Here is a 23881-nt window from a genome sequence, read left to right on the forward strand (position 1 = left end):
TGCACTGCAGGGGTGGGGAATCCTTCGTTGCCTGGTGTGATTAATGCCCTTTTCCCCTAAACGCAGAATCTCTTTCAGGTTTTATTGAAGCATCGAGGATCGTCTACTCCGAAGTAACGGTGCCCAGGCGGCTGGAGGCAAAGGACGGGACCTTCACAGAGGTCATTTGCTTTTTAGGAAACGTTTTTTAAAAACACAGGTCGGACCCTGCCTCTGCCAGGGGCCGCGGGCGGGTGCCGAAGGGAGAGCGGGGTGAGGAGGCTGCCAAAAATCAGCCAAAAATCAGCCTGTAAACAGTGTTTCCACCGTTGGATTAATTTCCGAAATTAATCAGTGCCTCGGCCGTTCCAGGGGGACATGTCCTATTTAATAAGGGCAGAAGGAAACCACCACATCGTCCATCTGACGCGGGCAAAGTAAGGCTCTTCCCCAGTTTTCCTTCCTCTGCTCTTTTTCGCACAGGGCCATTTCGGGGAATTAATTAACCCGCACCGAGGATTTCTGCTTTGCTTTTCAGAAATTTGATAGCCAAGGACATCCCAGTTTTCACGTACAGTCCGGAGGGACACCTGATAGCCGAGTTTCCATATATTCAGGTAAGTTTAGACGTCTGTCAAGGATGCATCGACAGCCAGAACTACACCAGTGGATGTGAGCAAGGGATGGCTTTCTGTTTCTAAAAAAATCCGTTATTTTTACACCGTTGGTTTAAAAACAGGAAGGAAATTGTATAGAGACTGATAAAAACTGGAAAAACAATGTCAGATTGATCAGCACACTTAATTTCCCTCTCAAATTTTTAAAGTTTTTAAAATAATTTTACTCCATCAAAAGAAAAATTGAGAAATCAAAAAAAGACCCCCCGAAAACTCATCATTATCCACTGATGAGCTCTCAGGATCCTGCTTTTTCCCTGCCTACCTTTTATGCCTTCGCTTTTTTTGCACGCGAAACACCCCTTCCAAAGTGGTGAAGGGCGGATTTGGGGAGGTTTTACGTGTCCCTTTACCGATGCCGGGGGTTTTTTTGACCTGGGCATGGGAGCTTTTCCCGCAGCCTGAAGCCACGTTTGCACCCTGCAGGACGACTGCTACTACGAGGGGTTTGTGGAAGGCTCCCCGGGATCCACCGTCTCCCTCAGCACGTGCTTCGGGTTCAGGTAGGGCTCTTCCCAGGGGGAGGACGAGGGGTTCAGTATCAAATTAACCGGGCTGGGCATTTAACTCCCTTTTCAAAGCAGGTGCCCTCACTCCTGCGTGCATCCCGCCACTAAAATTCAAATCTTCAAACATAGCTCAGAATTTTTTTTTTAGCACTACAGATTTTACAGCATCTCCAGTACAGATTTTAAAGGCAGACATTCCATAGAAAAACAGGGTTTAATGAAATTTTTGGCCAAAGAATGTGCTTTATATAGCCTCTAAGCAGGTAGCAGGTTTGACATGCCAAGACAGCTCCAAGACTTACTTTAAAAGACAGTAAACTAAACAAGCGCTTCTCGAGAAACTTTCCTCTTCCAGCACACTCCGCATCTGGGATATTTCTGATTTCTGATAGCGCAAGCTCTGAACATGAGACAGAAAGCGTATCTGTACGGGCGTAACAGCCTCCTGCAAATCAGACTTCCCAAAATATGGGTGGTGACCCATCACGGTCACCAACGTCCCTCTTGAAGTCCTTCCTGTAGAACGTACTCACTTTATAACACCAGTAAAACAAAAAAGGAATACCAGCGCAACCTCTCCTCTTAAGAGGGCATTTAAATGAACCGTGCATAGCTCAGCAGTCCTCTTCTTACATTATCCCTCTGCAACGTTATCAAACGCAAACCTTCCACCTTCTCCAGAAATAGCAGCCCTGGGGAGCAGGAGCCGCTTTTTTTTTTTTTTTTTTTTTTTTAAAGAGGTTGTCCTAACTTTGAAAAAGTTTCGTTTTACTTTGTACTATTTTCACTGGCTTTGGTGGAAGGAAGTTATCCAGCCTTCCACGCAGCTGTCCACGACTTACAGCATCCGGCAGAAACGCCCCCGCTCTGCCCCAGTGTCGGACTCCCCACAGCAAGTCTTAGCTTCCTTCACGGCCTGGATGCAGGGGACTCGCGGGGGGGGGAAACTGGCGATTTTTTTTCCCATTAAAGATCTTCTCGACAAATGCACCAGCACAAGCGCCTTAGCAAAGCCTTCTGGGTTTCCAGCTCAGTGTTTGATGAGGTCACGTTTTCCTATTGTGATACGCAAGCCAGTAATTATGAACATTTTAGGACTAAATAACTCAAACTCTGGCAGAACTAAGACCCATTGAGCCTCTCTTATGAGACCAGGCATGAGATTGAGATTTGGCAGACCTACCTGCACCTTCTTTCTCAAACGAGCCCCCCAAAAGGTCTCTGAATTAAGTGAGGTTTTTTTAGGATGCGAACTTATTAGCAGATGCAGCCTATTTAGCTGCAGCGTCTACTTAAAGACGGATGCTCCTTGGAAGAGCCGTAGTGCGGAGCTTTTATTGCCTTCTCACTTTCATTTAATATATAGCATTCATCTGCAGCTTCTTTACTTTTCCCCAAAGCTGCCTGATGGCTCCCTCAAGGCTGTCTTATGTATCCTAAACCTTGGGCACAACACTTTTTTTTCCATAAAAGATCTTTTAGGTGAGCTCCTTGTATCTTCTCAGGAGATCCCTGCCCCCAGGAGCAGTGGTATGAAAGAGCTAAATCTTTCCATATCCCCCCTTTCAAAAAAAAAAACCCAACCATAAAATATGGGCTGATCCCAATAGCCCTGAACCCCAGAGGTGGCTCCTGGAGCTTCTACCTGTTGGCGAGATGCTGCCCCACATCTCCAGCCACGCTATGATGAGCACCCTGCACCTTGTTTGTTTTTGTACTTACTAAATAATTTAAGAAGTCATTTAGTTCACATCTTTTACTGACTTCTCTGTTTGCAAATTCGCAGTGGAGTTTTGCAAATTGGAGAGCTGAGGTACGAAATCGAGCCCGTGGAGAACTCCTCGACGTTTCAACACCTCATTTACCGAAGGGCGTTGGAAGGCGGCTCACGGTGGCTGTGCCAAGTGCCCGAAGAGCACAAGGACCACCTGCCCGAAGACGGAGAACTTGCGAATGGGAGTCGTAAAATCCTTGTTACCGAAGTAAGGACTCCCCATCCGCTCCCGTCGATGTGGCACACTCGTGTCTATAAGTATGGGTTACGTTAAATGCTGGGAGCGATCTGACCATAGGGAAAATTCCTGTTGCATTCATAAAAGCGTGACAGAGGTTTCACACTGTAAAGATCTGAAAGGTCTGGAAGCAAACAGGATTTCTGTATAGTGACGATGAGCAAAGCACCCTCACATGGTATGGAAACCATACCTACAGCCACGCCTAAGCATCACACTGTGAAATGAAGACCCCCATTTTGTTTCTGGAGGAGTGTTAGGTAGCACTTTGTCAGGTGCAGATCATCCTGCCCTGGGTTTGCCTCTCTCTTGAGATCCCTTCCCGCTTGCCAGTTCATCTCACAAACCCTGAAAAAAATATTCAGGTCTTAAAAACGGTGGTTGAAATGAAAGTGGAAGTAGCAAACAAGAATTTTTTTAAGACAGCGATAAAGAGAAGAGTTGACATGTCTGTCAGCTCCAGAGGTAAAAGCAGCTGAAGGTTTCAATAAACAAATCTGAAATTATTAATTATTTTTAAAGACAGTTAGATAACGTTTGTAAATAAGCTGTGACCGGAAGCTATAGAAGCAATGATTTCAATCGTTACTGACTTTCTATTACAGATACTCTATCGACAACCCAGTATTTTACCACCTGACTCCAGAAAGGAAAGTGTAGACTCGTGGACCAGGGGTCTGCATCCAGAGCTCTTCCCTCCAGACCCTCTTCTTGTAGGGCTGCCCAGCCAAAGAGCCTGGGGAGGACACAGCTTGGCGGGTGGGATGTGCTCCTGCGATGTGGCTGCTATCAGCCCCTCTGACAACAGTCTTGAGCTCCATCTCATAGGATCGTAGGATGACCCAGGTTGGAAGGGACCTCAGGAGGTCTCAGGTTCAGCCTCCTCCTCCACGCAGGGTCAGTTCTGAGGTCAAACCAGGTCGCTCAGGGCTTTATCCAGTAGGATCTCGAAGACTTCCACGGATGGAGACTGCACAACCCCTCTGGGCGACCTCCTGCAATGCTTGAATCTTCCTTATTAGTGTGTCAGAAATAGATGCTCTGAGGATGCAATTCCCCTTTTCTAGAGAAACCTCTGCACACCTTCCAGCGCCCTGTCCGTGCTGCCTTTCCCTTACCTCCAGAGCGACCCGGAGGTGCAAGTCTTTGGGGCCGTGGCTGGGTGCCTCTCCCCCAGCAGTCATTTTGCTGAAGTCTTGTGAGCACTGAGTAAGGGGGGAGGTTATGTCGCCTGCCCTTACTGATGCTGCTCCCGCTCCTACATCCTATTTGTTTGCTTTCTTTTCCCCTCATTGAGTAGCAGAATAATTTCGAGTCTCGTGACGGTTCGTCGTACTTCTCCGATGGAGTTGTTCGCAAATCTGCCAGCATGCTGTGTTAACCGCAGGCTGGTGGGATAGATGTTGAACAGTTTCTGCTCTGGGTCTGACTACCTTGGAACTTCATTTAATGCATCTCTACATCTTGGCAATAAAGATCAGCAACTGCTCTCTCTCTGTCTCTAGTTATTAGTCACCTTACAGTAAGCAAATCTGAACGCTACTACCCTGGTTTGCTTAAATTACACGGAAAAAAAACCTTAGCGATGTCAAAATGCACACATCTGCTGGTTCTCTTCTGTTCAGAAACACAGTTTCCATGTTATCAAAGGAAATTAGTTTGTTCTGACATCACTTGATATTGGATATTACTGATATGGTTGTTTTCAGAAACACCTTGGTTAGAAAAACAGTTTATTTGCTTTGATTTGTGAATGCTTTTAGAGCTTGTGAGGACTTTTGTCATTGCTGTTCCTGCTTTTGAAAGAGCCAAGATAAAGTGTTATTTTTGTACCTACGAGTGTGGATTATTTATAGCGACCGCCTGGCCTATGCCAGCGTACTGTGATTGCATTCGGTGACAGAATAAGGAGTGACATTCAGAGATGCTGCCTCCTGATAATAACATGAAGCATTTCGATGAAAGAATTACTTACCAGCTCCCATGGTGAAAATACAGTTTTATAAATTGCCATAATTTCACTGAATTTACTGAGAACCTGCCAGGGAAAGAGGATAATTTATAATAATAATAATAAAGTGGTATTTGTTCAACAGAGGAGAGACATGAGTCCCCACGCTTAAAATGACTTAAGCAACAGCATTTTTTTAGCCATGCATACTTCTGCAACAGCCAAACCCTTCAGAACGTTGTCTTTCTGCGACATAGAAACTCCTCCTCTCTTCTACCACCAAAACGCCTGGGAACTACCCAGGAGAAACGCTAACGTGCCTTCCTCACCCCCACCTCAGCCAATGCCAAAGCAACCAGCCAGGTTTTTGTAGGGTCACCTTCTTTTTCTCCTCGTTACTTAACAAATCTGCAGACCTCGAACGCTCTCACAGTCTCACCGTGTGCTCACTCCCTCAGAGATGGGACATTGCTGCCAATGAGCAATACCTGCTCGGAGGAGGAGAAGAACCCCCCAGATTACCCCTTAACCAATTGCTACCAGCAATTAACGTGCTGGATGTACAAAACGTAGAAGTCAATGAGCTCTACCCAGCCCAAGACTGAGCGCGTCGCACTTAGAGCAGATTGTAACTACGGAGCTGCCCACGCACAGGTAAATGTGCAAAGGGCACAAGCAAGAAGTACTAAAAACCTTATTTCCAGAGGCTGCTGGATCCCAGGCGCAGTACATGGTGCCTCTCACTGGCTGGGTCTATCGGTGGGCACGCTCCCATTTGCTGTATTACGCAGGTGTGCTGGGCAAAATGAAGAAAAACTAAGTTATTTTTGTGGTTTTCATACGGCTGGAACAATTTTACCTCAGGACCAGTTTTTATCTGCAATTATCAGTTTACCCTCCTGGTTTCTAGCACTGAGCTGCTTGACGCAGGCAGCTCGTGTTGACCCCACTCAATTCTCCCTTTGACGCAGTCTTTGCGGTGCCAAATTTAATGATTAAAAAATGGTCCAAGCACGTGCAGAAGTCTGCAGCTCGTAGGGAGACGATTTAAGACGAGCAATGCCAGGTAATCCCCCCGCTACCAAGAAACACCCCCCCTACAACTGTGTTCTGTCTCAGAATCTCTCTGCTCTCGCCCCGATTACTCGTTACTCTCATTAATCCTTCTCTAATGCATAACTGCTCTGTGTTCTTGTACTTAAGGGAAATTCTGGATTAGTTTGAGTAACACCACTTTGGTTTTTTGCAATGCAGTGTAAGCTTTAAAGCTCCTGAACATACCTCAATAACCGCAGTGTCATTTGTTCGCTTCCAGGAGGTTCCCGGTCTCCAGATCCTGCCCGTGCCCACCAGATACCTGGAGCTGGCTCTGATCACAAACAAAGAGCTGGTAAGCATCAGAAATCATCGCCATGCTACGGCCGCTGTGTTATACTGGAGGCAGTCCTTGGCGTTCAGCGTTGTAACGCAGCCCTTCTCCCCTTTCAGTTTAAAGTTAACAACTACAACGAAACCCTGATGCTACATCTGTTCATCTCCATTAGCAACCTCCTGAACACGGTGAGTTTTAATGACGTGGTAATTACGATCGCCATTCTGCTCCGTTGGCTGTCTGTCTAACCCGCCACCCTGGGAAAGAGATGCATGATCTGTGCCTGACCGCAGCTCCTCTACCAGGAACCCATGTGTTCCTCAACACTATAAAACCCACTTCAACTGTTAAAAAATTGCTTCAAATATGAGTGAAGTCAGTCTGAAGATAATTGTGAAATCACCCCTTTAAAACAGTTGATTGGGAATATGTATTATTGCTACCAAACGCTTTCTGGTAGCTCATTACGATCCCCCTGTCTCGTCACCTCCTTCTTTCTCCGAGTCCTCTAAAACAGCACTTGAGTTTTCATATTCTGCTGCTTCTGTGTGAATACACTGACAAGGCGCCAGCGCATCGTGGACATGAGGAAAAATTTCTGTACTGAAAGAGTGGTTAAAGATTGGGACAGGCTGCCCAGGGAAGTGGTGGAGTCCCCATCCCTGGAGGTATTTAAAAGACGAGTAGATGAGGCGCTGAGGGACGTGGTTTAGTGGGCATGGTGGTGTTGGGTTGACGGTTGGGCCCGATGATCTTAGAGGTCATATAATCATAGAATTGTTAAGGTTGGATTTTTCCACCTTAACGATTCTATGATTCTATGATCAGCCACAAGCTCAGCCATGAGGCGCTCAAAAACGAGCTACAAAGAAAGCTCCCTTAAATTAATACAATGCACGAAAATAAATGGCATGCTCAGCTCTTTCAGCTTTAGCAAGAAACCGGTTCTTGCATGAATAACGCGGAGACAAGCGCGGTGCCCAGGGTCGCTGCACGCCCCGTGGGCTGCAGGGGATGCAAGCTCTCGCCGTCTTCCAGGTCTACAAGCCCATGAAGCTGCAGATCATCATCAGCGCGGTGGAGATGTGGACCGGGACGGACCGGGTGACGACCGCCCACAGCCTGGCCCGGACGCTGCAGGTTTTTGCCACGTGGTGTCAGAGGGATGCTGTCGGTCGCATTAATTACGACCATATCCAGTTACTGCTGTAAGAGTCCTGCGTTTTAATCGCTCAGCTCACATACCGGCTGTGGGGAGATAAGCAGGGAGCAAGAATATTTTCACCTCTTTCTTCTTCGAATTTTTACATATACATGCTGATAAGTCTTTTGTCCTGGTGATATCTCGTGGAAAAAAATGTAACAGCTTAATCAGTCCATGTACTAATCAGCACATATTTGTCATGTAAATTGATACAAGAATTCACTTTTCCCTTTCACTGTCCTCTTTTATGTTTTTCCACACATGTACACACACAGAGTGTACAGCTTATTTCCAATTTTGATACATTTGTCTGCAACTGAATTATTTTAATCTCATTTTTAGTTTTTACTCTTTTTTATATATACAAGCCACTCATTTTTTAGATACAGTAATTCATTGTTGTGTGGTTTACAACTCCATATTTCAATTAAACCTCTTTGCTAGCACGAGGGAGTTAGATCTCAAACTGCAAGATGTTTAATCACTTATTTCGCTCATTTGCTTTTTAAGACCTAGCACCTTGTTTCTGTTTTGTCTGTTCCTTTTTCCTTTATTTTGGGGGAAAGAAGCCTTCTGCATAGTAAAATATATATCTCAAAATTTATTATTTCTTTTTTCAAATTCAACATATTATATTGCCAAATCTTTTTAAAATAAGTTTGAATAATTTTATTTTACTGAAATAGCCTATAGGCCACTCTTCCCTTTAAAGAAGGGAGGAGGCCAATGAGTTTATAAACCGTGGCTCTGTTTCCTTAGCATGATGCATCGCTGGTGCTTGCACACCTGATCTGTGGGTACCAGCCCACCTGCACACGGGGCTCCCATAGGAGAAATGGGTGACGCTGGGCTTTTCTTCAAGAAAGGAGCTCCTTGTTACCCGAAACCATTATTTTCCAGCTGTAATTCAGGCGATGCATCCCATTATTGAGACAAAGTTGTTCTGCATTTCTTTAACGTTCAAAACTTTCCTGCTGCAGTGGCCAGCACTACAAGGAACGGGGATTTGCCTGGAAGGGGACAATGTGCCAGATGAACTCCATGGGTGTCGTCTCGGTAAGGGGAGACCTCAAGGGCTTGCACTGCCCGAAAGGAAAAACAAACCTTTCATATCCACAGTGAACCCTGGGAGTTGATTTTACCTAACTCGTGGGCTCAGGCTTTTACCGATTAGCAGGTAACACCTAAAATGGGCATCTAAAGGAGGTGACGCTGGTCTTGTTTTTGCCATTTCTTAAAGAAGATGAGATGGTGAAGGAACAGTTGTCCAGTGCTTCCCCAGACCAACTCCTTAGGGGTCCTTTGGTTTCCCTAATTGGTTGGTTGCCAGTGCAAGTCCCCAGCTAGCACAAATTTCACAATTACCGAGCAAAACATTGGAAGTCTAGATCTGAAGTTCCCCACATCAACATACACTGACTTGAGAAAACATGGACCTGTGGTTTTTCTTCCCACCTGCAGTTCCCTGGCCATGACACCATCAGCGACATGATGACGCTCGCCCACGAGATAGGCCACAGCTTAGGCTTCAGCCACGACGACGCGAAACAATTTCATGACAAATTCTGTGATTGCAACTGCACCCGCAGCGGATGCATCATGCGAACATCCCCGGGGTAAGTAAAGCTTGGTTTTCCCTCCATCTCTGAGGGTGAGATTTGGGTCATTGCCTTCAGCTCTCCACCTCTGAGCAACCGCTGTGTTTCTGTAGGGGGGTGCGTACACCCATTCCTCCACAGCGTTTTTTAATCTTCCAGCTCAACTTGGCAGAGGAATGGGAGTCTAAGTTGCCCCTGCTTTGTGCAGGTGGTTGGACCAGGGACTTCCAGAGGTCTCTTCCAACCCAAATTACTCTACGATGCTTTATCAAGTGAAAATAGTTATTTAGATAACACAAGAGACATCAGCTCTCCCAGAAAAGTTGGCTTCCTTGGCTCCACTGGTCACAGTATAACTGTTCATTTATTTTCCTCTGCTTTCTCCAAGTGATGCTTGCTTTTGGCTTCTTCACAGCTGCATTTTGATGCATCCCGCAGATGTATGGGTTACTGCATCCCCTCCTCTTGCACTGGTTGTTTGCAATTGCTACCCATGAAAATGTATCTTCCAGAAAAGGTGCCTCGTGTACAAGGAGCTGCTCCTCATACCTGCTCTCTTGATATATGACCATCATGAAGAAAAGTAATTCCACTAATTAATTAATGTGTCCTGAAACCCGTGAAGAATATTTGGCAGATGTCAGCTTCTGTTGTTTCAGCATCAAAGAAACCATACGATATTGCAGGAACATCCCTGCGGTCAGCTCCAAGTACTGCTGATAATACAATGTCTTTAAAAATGACTCATTCCCCTCAGCTCTAGAGGTCTGCCCAACACGCAGTGAACTTCAGCAGGCAGTGAAGGTTGCTTCATTGCAGATTTGTTTGCTTCCAAATCCTAAGGTCCTTTTCTTGGTGTGAAGAAGTCCTCATCTCCGTTTCACTCTCTGCAATGCACATACTGCAGCAATGAGAAGGACACAGGCTCTATGCGTAATATTAGACCCTTATCTTTACCAGAGACCAACTAAGCCTCCCTGAAGACGTTAAAGATTTGAGAAACTGAAGTCTCCTAGCAGATTTGTCTGCGTTTTCAATAACATCAGCATTGAAACAGCCCTTTCAGTGCGGTCACCAGCAGTCCTGCTTCACCCCGTGCTGGTCCCTCCCATCCCGTCCGCGTGGAAGTCACCTCCTTGGTGACCTCGAGGTGACGGAGGACCCAGCACACAGGGGCTGGGGTGAAAACCTCAGCCAGTCAGAGCACTGTGTTTCATAGGTCTCTGATCCTTCAGCTTTTGCTGCCACCCATTCAAATAGCAACCTTGTTAGCCTAACGTACTCATTAAATTTATCTGTTTCCAAACCTCTCACTTCAGGCAATAGTTCTTCCAGAATTCCTAAATGGCGATTAATTGACATGTTCAGTCAAGTTGCTTCCATTTTGGCTGCAGTAATTTCCATGCCCATATTTATGCACAACACCAGCAACTCTATTTCTGACTCATCCGTCTTCCATCCACTGCTGCTTCTCACCTGTCCCATGATGTCCATTTTTATTCCTCATCAGTCCTGTCCATATATCACCCTAGGGGTATGTAAGCCCTCAGCACTTTAAGGGATGTCTGCACAGCCTTGTTCCTTATTTGAATTATTAATGATTCTATGATTCTATGAATTGCTCTGTTGTCCCATCAGTGCTGCCTGACATCGTGCTTACCAAAGCTGAGGGCAAGCTCTCATTTTGTTTTGGGCCACATCTACATTTTCTTTGATATCTGCATCATGCTCACTACTTTACCATCTTACTTCAGCTTTCTTCTTAATTCGTATGATTACAAACTGCACTCAATTTCTCTTTTAAAATCCTCTATAAGAGGTAACTTCACATCTGGAAATTCTCATGCCCACGCTCCTGCACAGTTCACGAGTAGCTCTCGTTGATTTGAGCAGCTACACATGAAGCCACCCTGTTTCTCCCCTGGTTACTTTGCAAGTTCCAGGTAGTTTTCATAGCGTTCACACGAAAGCAAGTGGATCCCTCTTTCACACCCGGTGATCTGCTCTCCACATTGTACGTTGCCATGAATCACACCCAACCTCGCGTTGTCTGTAGTGTGTCCTGTCCTCCACCTTCAGCTTTCCACAACAACCAAAACACTTTCAAAGCTGCTTTGTGGCCTTACCCTTTTCTCATCCAGGCAACTGTTCCTGTCTCCCGTGTCTTTATTCATGAAAAAAGGAGAGAAAAAAGGCTTATTCCCCCTAAAACTGCCCATATTCCTCTTTGCTAGTTAATCTATCTGTTCTTTGAGTCCATCAATTACTTTATGTATATGGCATGGTTATACATAATCAATATTTTTTTCTTACAGATCTTGCTTGGCATTCAGTAACTGCACTATGGGAGAATATTACAATGAAGTAATAAGAAAAAATCTACCTTGTCTACTCAACATACCATCTTTAAAGCCATTTCTTCTTGATCTCTGCGGCAACGGTGTCTTGGAAAAAGAGGAAGAATGTGATTGTGGCAGTGACGAGGTTAGCAATTAAATATTTCACTGCAATCTACATGTTAGAGTAGCGTTAGTAAAATCGTGGTGGCTTTGCAACAACAAAAGCTCCCTGACTCATGGGAAGTAATCATCTTTGAAGTGTCACACATTCAAACAAACCCACTGGCTTCCACTTCTGTGAATTCCCCTGCAGTGAGGGTTTTCCCAAATATGGCTTTATTTGTGGGCAAAATATGCATGATATGTGTAAACATATGCAGAGCATATTTAGAGGTAAATTCAGGTTTTGTTCCGTGGCTACGGAGGGACCTTTCGCGGCAGGCTGTGCAGAGCCAACGGTGGACTCTGCAAGTGTCTGACAAGGAGTCACGCTGCTGGGACAGAGATGAGACCTCTCCATACCTCGTCCACATGGGAAGGTGTTTTCCTTCTGGCTGTACTAATGTTCGTAAGAATGAGGGGTCTGAAGAAAAGAAAAGTATCTGATCAGTGCTGCAGTCAAAGTGGGAGACTCTGCAGAAGGGACATGTCTTTGCCTCCAAGCTGCCCTATACACAAGCAAGTTACGAGCACTTGCATCTTCTTGTCTGTAAAACGAGAGTTTTTCTATTTCTGTTCTTTCTTCTGTTGTATTTACCCTGAAGTCAGTGAAAGAAGTGCTTTTCTGAAGTACTTGCATGTTGGTATCTTTGCGGCTCTAATTCCAGGATCCATGCAGTTGTGACACTTCGGAAAGCTTGAGTTTTCCAGTGGAAACTCTTGTTTGCGTTTTGTGTAATCGTTATTTGTACAAAGCTTCTGCAGCTTTGTCAAAACTCAGCCTTTGCCCTGACACTTCCCACGCAGAGCTATCTGCACGCGTTTGATGTCTGGGCTTGGGTTGAACATCCTGCACCTTGCTGATAAAGAGGATTCACCTGCTTTAAGAAATTACGCTAGGAAAAAACAAACCCTACCACCTACAGCCCCCCCAGACCCCCGGTCTCTCCAACAACTGGTCCCAGACCTCTTCTCCTCCGTCAGGCACGGGGCTCAGCCACACAAGTGCCCTGACCAGGAGACCCTTTTTATCATCCCCTTTCATCCCCCGCTCTTTTCCATTTTCCCATAATTCTTCCTCCCCAATCCACCTTAATCTCTCCCTGCCTTTGGTCCTCCCCCTAACCATCCCACACAAAGCTTTGCACATCCCCACATTTGCCTTAAAACATCCCACAGTAAGTTTTACACAATCTTACATTCCCTCTCAAATACCACATTGTAAGTTTGGTCTCTTCAGGAGACCCAAGAAAATCTTGTTTTCCGTCAGCAACCTGAGAGCTCTGGTCTTTGCTAATGTCCCCATTATCTCCTCTTCGTCATTGTTGTGTGATCAGTTCATTACTGTTCCTGTCTCCTTTCCTTGTTTTTGTGCTAAAAAGCCATTAACCAGCTCTCCTTACAAAGCAGATACCCTTACATCCCAGGTATCCTGAAAATTTGAGTAACTAATTTTGTTTATGTGACAAAGTTCAGAGCCCGTCAGCTCTAGCACCTTGAATGATTTGGAACTGGGAATTTGAATTTTTAAGGAAATGGTGGATCATTGCCGAGAGAGTTTTAAAAGGGAAGGAAGGAAAGAATGAAAGAAGGAAAAGAAGGACAGGAAGGGAGACTGATCTCTCCTGTTGTGCTCAGAGGGTTTCCAAGTACTTTGGAAACATTAATGAACCTATTTTTAAAGCATCCCTGTGAAGCAGGTAGGTTGGCTGATTAACAGAGGAGATGAGCTGGAAGCATTAGTGTTGAGAGAAAAATGCAAATTGTTTTAAGTGTCTACACGAGGCATATTTCCCCTCGACACAGAACTCCAGAATGTCCAGAGTTTGAAGAGTAGCAGAAAACAGCAGTTTTTCCTTAACTTCCTTCAATTCTGTGTCTCTTAAGCTAGAGAAGATGATCCAAATAAGAAACTCTCATACCGAGATGGTACGGCATTATTTACTTGCAGGCGTGCCTCCAGGAAGGATGCTGCTTCTCCTCCAGCTGCTTGCTCACACCGGGGGCCTCTTGTTACAGAGGTGAATGCTGTCACAAATGTCAGGTAAGTTATAACAGCAACAACTGTTGGCTTTGCAATGCAGGGTAAACTAATGAATTAATTGTTTTTTCAAAGCCGTTAGGTGCTATAATGTTTATTTCCTGCATTCCTCGGTATATCTGGTCAGAAAATATGCATAAACTTGACTGGAAACTGCACATGCTTAGGTAGAAAACAAATAGTTTAGAAACACTGAAATTATGTCAGACAAAAACCATCAGCAGGAGCAGCAAAGCAAAGGTGTAAAGGCAGAACCGACTAACCCAACACGAGCATTGGTGTCATGGACCAAACGTCCAACAATCACAAGTCTGGCTGAAAGGAAAGAGGTTTTAAAACCTCATTTACATTCCTGCCGATTTTGAGCTTTTAGGGAAAATCCAGCAACATTGTATTTGTAGAGGCATTTCAGATTCAACCTGAAATGCAGAAATAAAACCACGAGTTTCTGTGCTGGAATATCAGCAATCAGCATTTGCAATGTCTCAATTTCCGTAGGACAGCAAGGACTTTAGTCCCTTACGCCCTCCTCCAGTCCTTATTCTGCCTGACTTTTTGCAAATCCAAGTGGCTGTCCTTCATCTTTTTGGGACATTCCCTAAGATTTTGCCACATGGGTTTCAGTAATTTGGGCCAGCCGCTCCAGAAAAAAAAATTCCATTCAAAACTCGTTTTGTGGGCTTTTCTTTACAGTTTCAGCCAGCAGGAAAAACCTGCAGAGAAGATAGGAGCGTATGTGATCTCCCCGAGTACTGCAACGGCTCTTCAGGGACCTGCCCCGTGGACATATTTAAGCAAGACGGAACCCCATGTGGTGACAACGACCGCTGCTACGATGGGCACTGCCACAGCCACGAGGCACAATGCAAAGCTTTATTTGGCAGAGGCAAGATATCTCACCCAAGGAACTGCCAGATCGTCTATATGGAATTAGCCCTCACCTTCAGATAACACTTCATCTCGCGTCTCCTCCCCTTTCCCTGCCCTCTGCTTTAAAAAAGTCTGTTTTTTCCACAGTCACTGAAGGTTCACTGTTTACTCTTTGTAAGGCAGGCAGGCCTAGACAGCTGGGCCAGTTGCTTAAGAGTATAAGTACTTAGAATCATAGAATCATAGAATCATTGAGGTTGGAAAAGACCTCTAAGATCATCGAGTCCAACCGTCGACCCAACACCACCAGGCCCACTAAACCATGTCCCTCAGCGCCGCATCTACACGTCTTTTAAATACCTCCAGGGATGGGGACTCCACCACTTCCCTGGGCAGCCTGGTCCAGTGCTTGACAACCCTTTCGGCGAACAAATTTTTCCTCACGTCCAATCTAAACCTCCCCTGGCACAACTTGAGGCCGTTTCCTCTCGTCCTGTCGCTTGTTACTTGGGAGAAGAGACCGACCCCACCTCGCTACAACCTCCTTTCAGGTGGTTGTAGAGAGCGATGAGGTCTCCCCTCAGCCTCCTCTTCTCCAGGCTGAACAACCCCAGTTCCCTCAGCCGCTCCTTACTTGCGTAAAAAATACTACAGAACACTTTTAAAATACCCCATGATTTTATAACAATAGCTGTATAGCTATCACAATGTGTATATAAAACATAGTATTGGACTCTATGATCTTAAGGGTCTCTTCCAACCTAAATGATTCTATGATTCTATATATTTACAATGGTTAGGGTAACAGAAAAGGGGTTTTCTCGGGCAGTAGTTGTTGCAGGGCTGTTTGGGAACGTCCCATGCCCAGCGTGCAACGGGAACGGCAGCTGTGGCCACCCTGTGACCCTGTAGACAGTCCCAGAAACAAAGATGCGCTGGAGGCAGTCGTTGAGATCACTTCTATGCCTCTGAAAGCAACCACACCCTACAACTCGTGCACCTAAATTTCCCCCGGTTCAAACTTGAAGCATGCATGTGATTTTTTTGAATACCTGCCCACATCCTCTTTCAGACTATTTCAGTTCTGGAGGAAGTAACCAAACTTCCCCAGCGCACGTGTCCTGAGGCTGCGGCAGAGCGGATCTCTTCTGCACTCCCTCGTTAGTGATAGCAGTGACGCCCATCACGATCTGAGTCCTAGGTATCTTTATAGACATGCGTAAGTCTTCTGCAAGTAAAACCAGAGCTCCTCCGTGATCTACCACACTGATGAGAAGTTCAGAGTCTCTGGGAACGCCTGCACGTGAAGACAGTAGCATTTCTCATGAAAGGCGTTGCTGGGGAAGGCAAGGATATTGATAAGGCAGAATATTTTGATAAGGCAGAATATTTTTGTCATCATTTCGACACGGGACACCGAAGGAACTGTCACGTGAACATTTACGTGGTGCTAATGTGGCCAACAGTGATCTCAGCCACCTCTGCAGGACAGCTGGGAAGCCTGGCAGTTGGGTTTGAGAACATTTTGGATGCTCGAAAACTTGTAAAAACGCCTGACGGGAGTCCCGCATTGACCACAGGCTCTCCATCTTTTCCCTCAGCGCTCTGTTACTCTTATACAACACTGGGTGAATATAAAGATGTTCTGAAAAAAACAGGAGTCCCCTGGGTTAGAAATGGTTTTGCCTTACTGAAATCCAGATCTGTGAGCAGTTTCTGACATCCAACAGGAATTAGCGTTGCTAATACTGAATATAATGGTGGCAATTCTGGTTTCAGGGTAAATGTAAGATATATTGACCTGTGTCACACAGCAAGTTAGAATTAAAGAAAAAAAAATAGGTTTAGGAAAGGTTTGAGGCTTTTAATCCAATTTTCTGCTCCATGTTGTTCTGTATAAATGATGTCTACATAAAACGTCTGCTCTGATCATTGGTTGATCTCTTGGTGGCAAATCCATTCATTTAGCCACTTCATTCTCACACTGATTATTCTGATCCAAAAGACGACCAGAACCAAAAGAATAGGTAAAAAAAAAAAAAAAAATTGCCCTTTATGGGGCATGGCAAGTCAAATGCAAGCTGTGGTGGACTAGAACTTCATTTCAGAAAAAAAATCACAAAAATCATCTGGAGGGATTACGGGGGGCGCGTTACAGTCCCTGCCTCTCCGTGAACGCCTCCCTTTGCTCTCTCGCTCTGCAGCCGCCCACCGCGCCCCGCTGAGCTGCTTCAGGGAAGTGAACGTTCGAGGCGACCGGTGCGGGAACTGTGGCTGGAACGGGACACGCTACACTAAATGCCTGGAAGAGTAAGTGCTGGTTAGTGGTGGTTACTGGTGTCCCAGTCCTGCCAGTAGCCAGGTAGGACTGGGACGCCACTCTTGCGCATTGCTGTACAAGGCAGACAAACAGAACACTTCCTAAAAGTTTTCCAACTTGAATTTTTTTTTGTTGGGATTAAGCGCAGTAAGAGAGTCAAAAGCAAAAACGGTGTCGGGAAAAGGAGTGCAGCTTGATCGTGCCCCTGTACTCGGCCCTGGTGAGGCCGCACCTCGAATACTGTGTTCAGTTTTGGGCCCCTCACTCCAAGAAGGACGTTGAGGTGCTGGAGCGTGTCCAGAGAAGGGCAACGAGGCTGGTGAGGGGTCTGGAGAACAAGTCTGCTGAGGAGCGGCTGAGGGAACTGGGGTTGTTCAGCCTGGAGAAGAGGAGGCTGAGGGGAGACCTCATCGCTCTCTACAACTACCTGACAGGAGGTTGTAGCGAGGTGGGTGTTGGTCTCTTCTCCCAAGTAACAAGCGATAGGACGAGAGGAAACGGCCTCAAGTTGCGCCAGGGGAGGTTTAGATTGCATGTGAGGAAAAATTTCTGTACTGAAAGAGTGGTTAAACATTGGAACAGGCTGCCCAGGGAAGTGGTGGAGTCCCCATCCCTGGAGGTATTTAAAAGACGAGTAGATGAGGCACTTAGGGACATGGTTTAGTGGACATGGTGGTGTTGGGTCGACGGTTGGACTCGATGATCTTAGAGGTCTTTTCCAACCTCAATGATTCTATGATTCTATGATTCTTACACAACTCGGAGGCTCTGCTAGGCTTTTCTGGTTGGTTTTCATAGATGAAGGAGTCATGTACAAGCATTGCTGAGAGCCTACCCGTATAACAGTCAAAGTAGGGAGGAATTTGAGGCAGCGTTTCTTCAGGTTGGGTTCTTCTTGCACTTTACTTTCAACCCAGAAAGTTAAGTGAGGACGGTTTTCTTTTTACAGGAACTTACAGATTTTTCTTCTTTGCTTGTCCAGAACAGCCTTAAATCTTATCTCCCAGTATCAATGGAAGTTTGGTGCACGATACTTTCCAGCTTTCCCGCAGTAAGGGGTCATCCCATCACCAGGCGAGGGCTTTGATAATGGGTTCAGTTTGATAATGGGTTCTCTAGCCCTTTTTCTCCTATAGCATCAATTCTTTTCATGTTGCTGCCATGTGCAGCAGTCATCAGTCAGTACATCTTGAAAGACATCTCTAGGTAGGACATCGCTGTAGAGTGCAGTCCCTCAACCTCTGAACTCATCACTCCCCAAGCCCTCCTCTGCCGTCCCGTCCTGAGGGCAGGACCTGCTGAGAATGACCCACATCTGAGTGTGGATATGGACAATCATTCAAAAGGAAGGAGATTGTTTACCAGGACCTTGGAGATTTGCTGTCCCTATGCATATCAACACTCACTCAAAAATACGCAGTCGCTAGTACCTAACCTTCCTTCATGCTTGCACTTCGGCAGTTCACCAAGGAGAGGGACATGGCTGTCATTAGGGGAGGCACTGGGATGCAAATTCAGAATTTGAGCTTATTTCCTATTTTCCTACTGAGCACTACACAAGCAGCACCTGAGCTTCACTGTTGCCACCTCTGGGCAGAGAGACGAGTTTCTGAATAACTACACCCATTTCCTCCTGGCGTAAACAGCAGTATTTCTCATACAGTATATAAAATGGGCAAAACACATGAAAAGTGCAGGTCAAAAAGTCAAATGCAAGTGTCTCTGTAGCTTCTGGACAGATACACCAAAGAGCTGTGCCTACGTGCCCAAGGCACTGACACCAACTGGCATAAAAGAGTCTGTGTCAATACTAGTTAAATGTCGTTACCTCAGAAAAGAGGTTGTTGGACGCAAACTGCCTAAAAGGATTGATCCTGGACAGCTGGAACCTCTGACGGTGCCCAGGGTTGTTCCCAGTGTGTGAGCTGGAAGGGGCCAAATTTGTACCAGGGTGCTGCAATAGCTGATGGCACAGTTGTGTACCAGCACCACGGATCACCACGTCTTCAGATGTCTCTACAGACCTTGCAGCAGTCTGTCTGTCTGTCTATCCCAGGAACGTCCTGTGTGGAAGAGTGCAGTGTGCCAACATTAAAAGAGTACCAGTCAGGCAAGATGGCGAGACCGTAGTTCAGACTACCGTGAACAATCAGCTCTGCTGGGGACTCGAGTTCCACCTGGCTTCAGACACTCCTGATGAGGGATCAGTCAAAGACGGCACATCGTGCGGTAGAAACAAGGTACCCTTAGAAAGCTTAGGAGGATATATGAATAGTACAGGATGGAGATTAAATGGAAGGATTTTGTTCCTAAAGGAGATGTTCTTGATCTCTGATACAAACCCATAGTGCCTTCTGTTAAAGCCTTCTTTAGCAGCTGAAAAATAGCAACCTCTTGTATTGGTTTTGTGGGTTTTTCTCCCCTGAGACTGAGTGGCTAACACAATAGCTGCCATTTTTTCCATTAGAAGGGAAAAGCAATAGATTGTACTCTTCTTTTGAAGCTACTAACCAAAGCCAAAGTTTATTTGTTGTACATAGAAAAGAATTTGAAGTGTTGTTCCAAGAATAGGACTCACTTCTTCCCTTTGACCCAGAAGACCAAATTCCTATCAAGCTGGTGACATACTGAAGGATGAGTTTCCTGTTACATGGCAAGGAAAATATTTCTAAGACAAACAGAGGTGCCGAGTTCCACCAAAAGGGAAGGAGCTGCTCAGTGTTGGCTTCAGCAGAGTTCTCCTTCCAGGAGACATGGGTTTCACACCACCAAATGCAAACGTTAATTCCAAAAATAACTAATTTGCAAGGCAAAAAGTGGAAAATACATCTCCTTCATTCTCCTTCTGCACAGAGGAGATGCGCTTGTGTCTCCTAGAGCTAGGAAGATACTCCAAGTTATTCACTGAGCAAACAAAACATCTTCTGCAGTTCCAAGGTCTTGTTCTTGTCATGTGGACTGGACAGGACAAGACAGGAGTTCCTGAGCCACAAACTGCCGGGAGCCGGAGAGCATGCTGGGGAAATAGTGTTGCATGTATGTATAAATATCAGGGTGGTTGTGCAGGGTCTGTCCAGGGGTCCATCCAGCCCAGAATCCTCCACCAGTCTCGGGCAGGTACCTAGGGAAGGGTATGAACAGAGCAGGCACGTATGGTACTTCCTCCTAATACCGGCACTACCTTCAATTATTTTCAGCTCTTCGTTACTCAGTTCCTGAGGTAGAAGCGGTTTCTGTGCATTTTGTAACCCTCAGTGGGTTTGTTCAGTCTCCCCTTTGGTTTGTCTTGAACCGGGAACCCGACATCTTCATTTTACGCTCCCCTAGTGCTTGTTTGGAGAAAGAAAAGTCTTGAATGAAATTAAATGAATGGCTGAAAAGACTTGGCCCGCTGTTTCTCACTACTTTTATCCCTATTCACCAGTCAGTGCCCTCTCCTAGTATCTGTCATTTTATCATTTCACTAATACAAATCCGCCTCTTTCTGCAGATATGTATGAACAGGACATGCGTCAGCGCAGCTTTTCTCAACAATGATTGTAGGGCGAAAAAATGCAATGGCAGAGGGGTAAGTAGAAAACACCTAACCATCCTTCGAATAGCAGAGTATATGAAGTGTAAATTTGTCTCTCAAAAGCAGTATTAGAAATCCAGAATCATTCCTAGTTCAGCAGCACAGAGATTATTTTGGTTTTCACCCACGACTGTCCTCCCAGATTCTGCTCTGGCCATCCACAGCTCTTCATAGCAGTGTTTGTTGGTTACTTTTACCGTTTTTCTTCTTTGTTTCCTCGAATATTGTGAAAACCAACTTCCACATCGTAACGCTTCATCCTTCATTGCGTCTGTCAGTGCTACTGAATTTAAATTAGGTGGAGTTGGAGAGATCTTCTAAAAAATGCATGCTCAGTTCCACAACTTCGCTTTTCTTACAAATACCACAGAAATGGCATATTTTGTACATTGGCTGCACTTAGTCTTAGGTAAAACCTACATTTCAGACAGTAATACTGGCAGAATTATTTCACATGTGGATTTTTTTAATGACATCACTTCCAAGGTACCTGCCCCTTTCCAGACAGATGTTATTGTAGATGAGCAGAAGATCTGTCTGGGTGTTAGTGTGGATGCTAAGGGAGATATTGGGAATATTTGCTATCACCTGTCCTTTATCTGTAATATTGCTGAGGACCAGTAAGAAAAGTTACCGGCAGTCTGTCAACCTGTAATTGGAAGAGTCTGAGGTCTGCTTTTCTTCCGCTCTGTCACCAGCTGTAGGTGGCTGAGTCCATCAGAAGTTATGTTCTTGGCAACAGTGTTCTCAAAGTAGTTGGAAAAACCATGTCTTTTTGCTGTCTCCAGAGAGAAAGGTTGTAACCCAAAAAAATGCACGCTTTTTTCTTGGGAAGCAGTTCTCCAAACTAAACACACGCCCTTGAAAATTAGTAATTATTGCTCTATATGGTTTGGGCTGCACAAATGAGTGAAGAAAGCTAGCCTCAACCCTGGCTCCTCAGAAGAGGAGAGAGAAACGTTACCCAAAGCAGAGACACTATGTTTGGGTGGGAGGTTGTCACTACCTACATGGGTGTGCAAATTTGAGATGTGGGGGAGCAGAGCTATGGGTCCACACTACCAAACAATAACACAAACCTGGACTAATAACATATAATAGGAAATCAGCCGACAAGCATCTGAAGAGGGTTAGAGAGGCTCACTTCTGCATCACTTCAGTGCGCGCAACTGACACAGGCTGACCGCAGACCCACACCGCAGCATGACCCAGTATCAGGTCGGTAGTCCCAGGGGAGCTCTTCCCTCTGCTCCTGGTCCACAGCGAGGATACTCAGGCTGTTTGGCAACCCTCGCTGCACCCCATGAGTGGTTCAGCTGTTACGGACCGTGAGAACCGAGGATCGCAGGAGCCGAGTAATCCAGCCTGGACAGGACAAATAAATGTGCAACCAAGGGAGTCACGGTCCTATCTTGCAGGAAAACCTGTAATTTTTGAATCACATGAAGGTGACAAATTCATTTTGGACATATTTGTGAAATATGTTGTCACGACAGAAATAGTCAAAGCATTCACAAGTGCAGGGTAGCTCTGCAATAGAAAGACTGCAAAAATGCTTTCCAACTTTGAGATTAAAAACGGCTTAAGAAATGCAAAAAGCACTCCTACTAAGTTGGAAAAAGGCAAATATAACCATCTTTCACCTTCTATATGTTGTTGTCTCTCCCCTGCTGTGTTTGTAGCACCTCTTCCAACAGGACCATCACCTCAGTGACGGATCGGGAACTCCCACTGCCCTCACTTCGCCAAAGTAGCAGACACCTAATGATCGGTACAAGCCAGAGAGCGCACGACAGCCTGTGACCGGGGCACCAGTCTATCACCTTTGCACAAAACAGGCTGAGCATTTCCACGGTGGCACCTAAAGCAGAGTAACAAATTTATCGTAGGACATGGATTTCATCCAGCCTGTCTCTGCTGTGCCTGCCAATAAGCTGTGCTAGCAGCCTATTCCCCGGAGAAATGCAGGGCCACCTCATGACTTCTTTATTTTTCATGCCGTAAAATATGTGGTTTCTTTTAGGTGTGCAACAGTAAGAAAAATTGTCACTGCGATTTTGGATGGGCCCCTCCAGACTGCAAGCTGGAAGGATTTGGAGGCAGTGTTGACAGCGGACCACCTCCTTCTTTTAACAGTAAGCACTGTGGGGTGGGACCGCTCTGCACATCGCACTGCCTGTCTTAGCTTTATGTTTTCTTCAACAAGTTCAGCAGTTCTCCATCTATACTTTCAGATCACTTTAGATTTTGTTCAGACATCTCTTCGTCCCTTGCTATTTAGCCACGTCAGATATTTTTTTTTCCTCTTATCTCACCTTCTTTTTTATCATTCCAGTTGTGCTTGCCTTGTCTGACTCTATCAGACTACTCTCAAAGCACCCACATGAACTGCAGATCGATTCCATTAAGCGCAGGGGCCAAGCAGCCAGCACACCGTTCATCAACATGGTTTATGAGGGGTGTCGTTCTGAGCTCATCAAACCCCTCTTAGGAGAATCTTCCTCTCCTCTCTCCAGCAGAGCTCCAATCCTGAGAGGACAGGACATAAATAAATATGATCCTGGCATGTACCTCTGAGAGATATACTTCTGCCTTCCTATACATTAGGTATTCCGTCTTGCCGATTAAGAAATACCACACAAGTCACTCAGCAGTACTCCACAAACCCATCAACACCCGACCGCTGACAGCTCTTCCCCAACCCTCTTTGGGGAGGGGAAGCTCTGCTACTGACGAAGAGACATTAGATCTTTCTGCTGTTTTTTTGACCAAGCAAACGGCAAGTTGCTCAGGCAGTAACGGGCCCACTGGCAGTGCAGAAATAGAACTCTTGAGCAGATAACAGTTTCTATGTTAAATCAGCCGCTCTTCAAAGGATCAACCCATTGCGATACTTCACATGCTTGCATGGAGGGGAAGGTACCCCAGTGGCAATGTTCTCCTCCTCTCAACTCATGGAGAAAGGCCGATGCCAAGTTTTGGGCTTCTGCTAGGGTCTCCTTGGGAGTTGCTTAGGTGTGCTGGGAGGAGCCAACCCTGTTACACTTTCCATACGAAAAACCTCTCGTACTTATTTATCCATACACTAACTACACGCTGAAGCCTCAGCCATTAGCTGAAGCAGGCGTTCAGCTCACGTTACTTTTCCTTCAGTGCTATATTTGGGTATTTCTCCATCTGTGCATCCTCATCAGGGAACCACACGGGAAACCTTCCTGCTCGTTCGTTATGTCCTCAAACTCCTTACCGTGCAGTCCCAAAGACTCTCCATTTCCA

General features: G+C 45.7%; 1 protein-coding gene across 1 annotated transcript in view; it reads left to right on the forward strand.

The window, feature by feature from the left end:
• Positions 1–23881, forward strand: part of LOC143161491 (disintegrin and metalloproteinase domain-containing protein 20-like) — a 32899-nt gene that overhangs the window by 5424 nt on the left and 3594 nt on the right. Inside the window, 17 exon segments of the mRNA XM_076340609.1 lie at positions 79–161; positions 352–416; positions 518–596; positions 1083–1159; positions 2952–3147; positions 6444–6518; positions 6617–6688; positions 7539–7708; positions 8685–8760; positions 9166–9320; positions 11618–11786; positions 13752–13844; positions 14535–14727; positions 16916–17021; positions 19088–19271; positions 20522–20599; positions 22629–22740. Of these exon segments, the coding sequence (XP_076196724.1) occupies positions 79–161; positions 352–416; positions 518–596; positions 1083–1159; positions 2952–3147; positions 6444–6518; positions 6617–6688; positions 7539–7708; positions 8685–8760; positions 9166–9320; positions 11618–11786; positions 13752–13844; positions 14535–14727; positions 16916–17021; positions 19088–19271; positions 20522–20599; positions 22629–22740 (1983 nt within the window).

The sequence above is a fragment of the Aptenodytes patagonicus genome, chromosome 1, assembly GCF_965638725.1.
Source record: "Aptenodytes patagonicus chromosome 1, bAptPat1.pri.cur, whole genome shotgun sequence".
Lineage (NCBI taxonomy): Eukaryota > Metazoa > Chordata > Aves > Sphenisciformes > Spheniscidae > Aptenodytes > Aptenodytes patagonicus.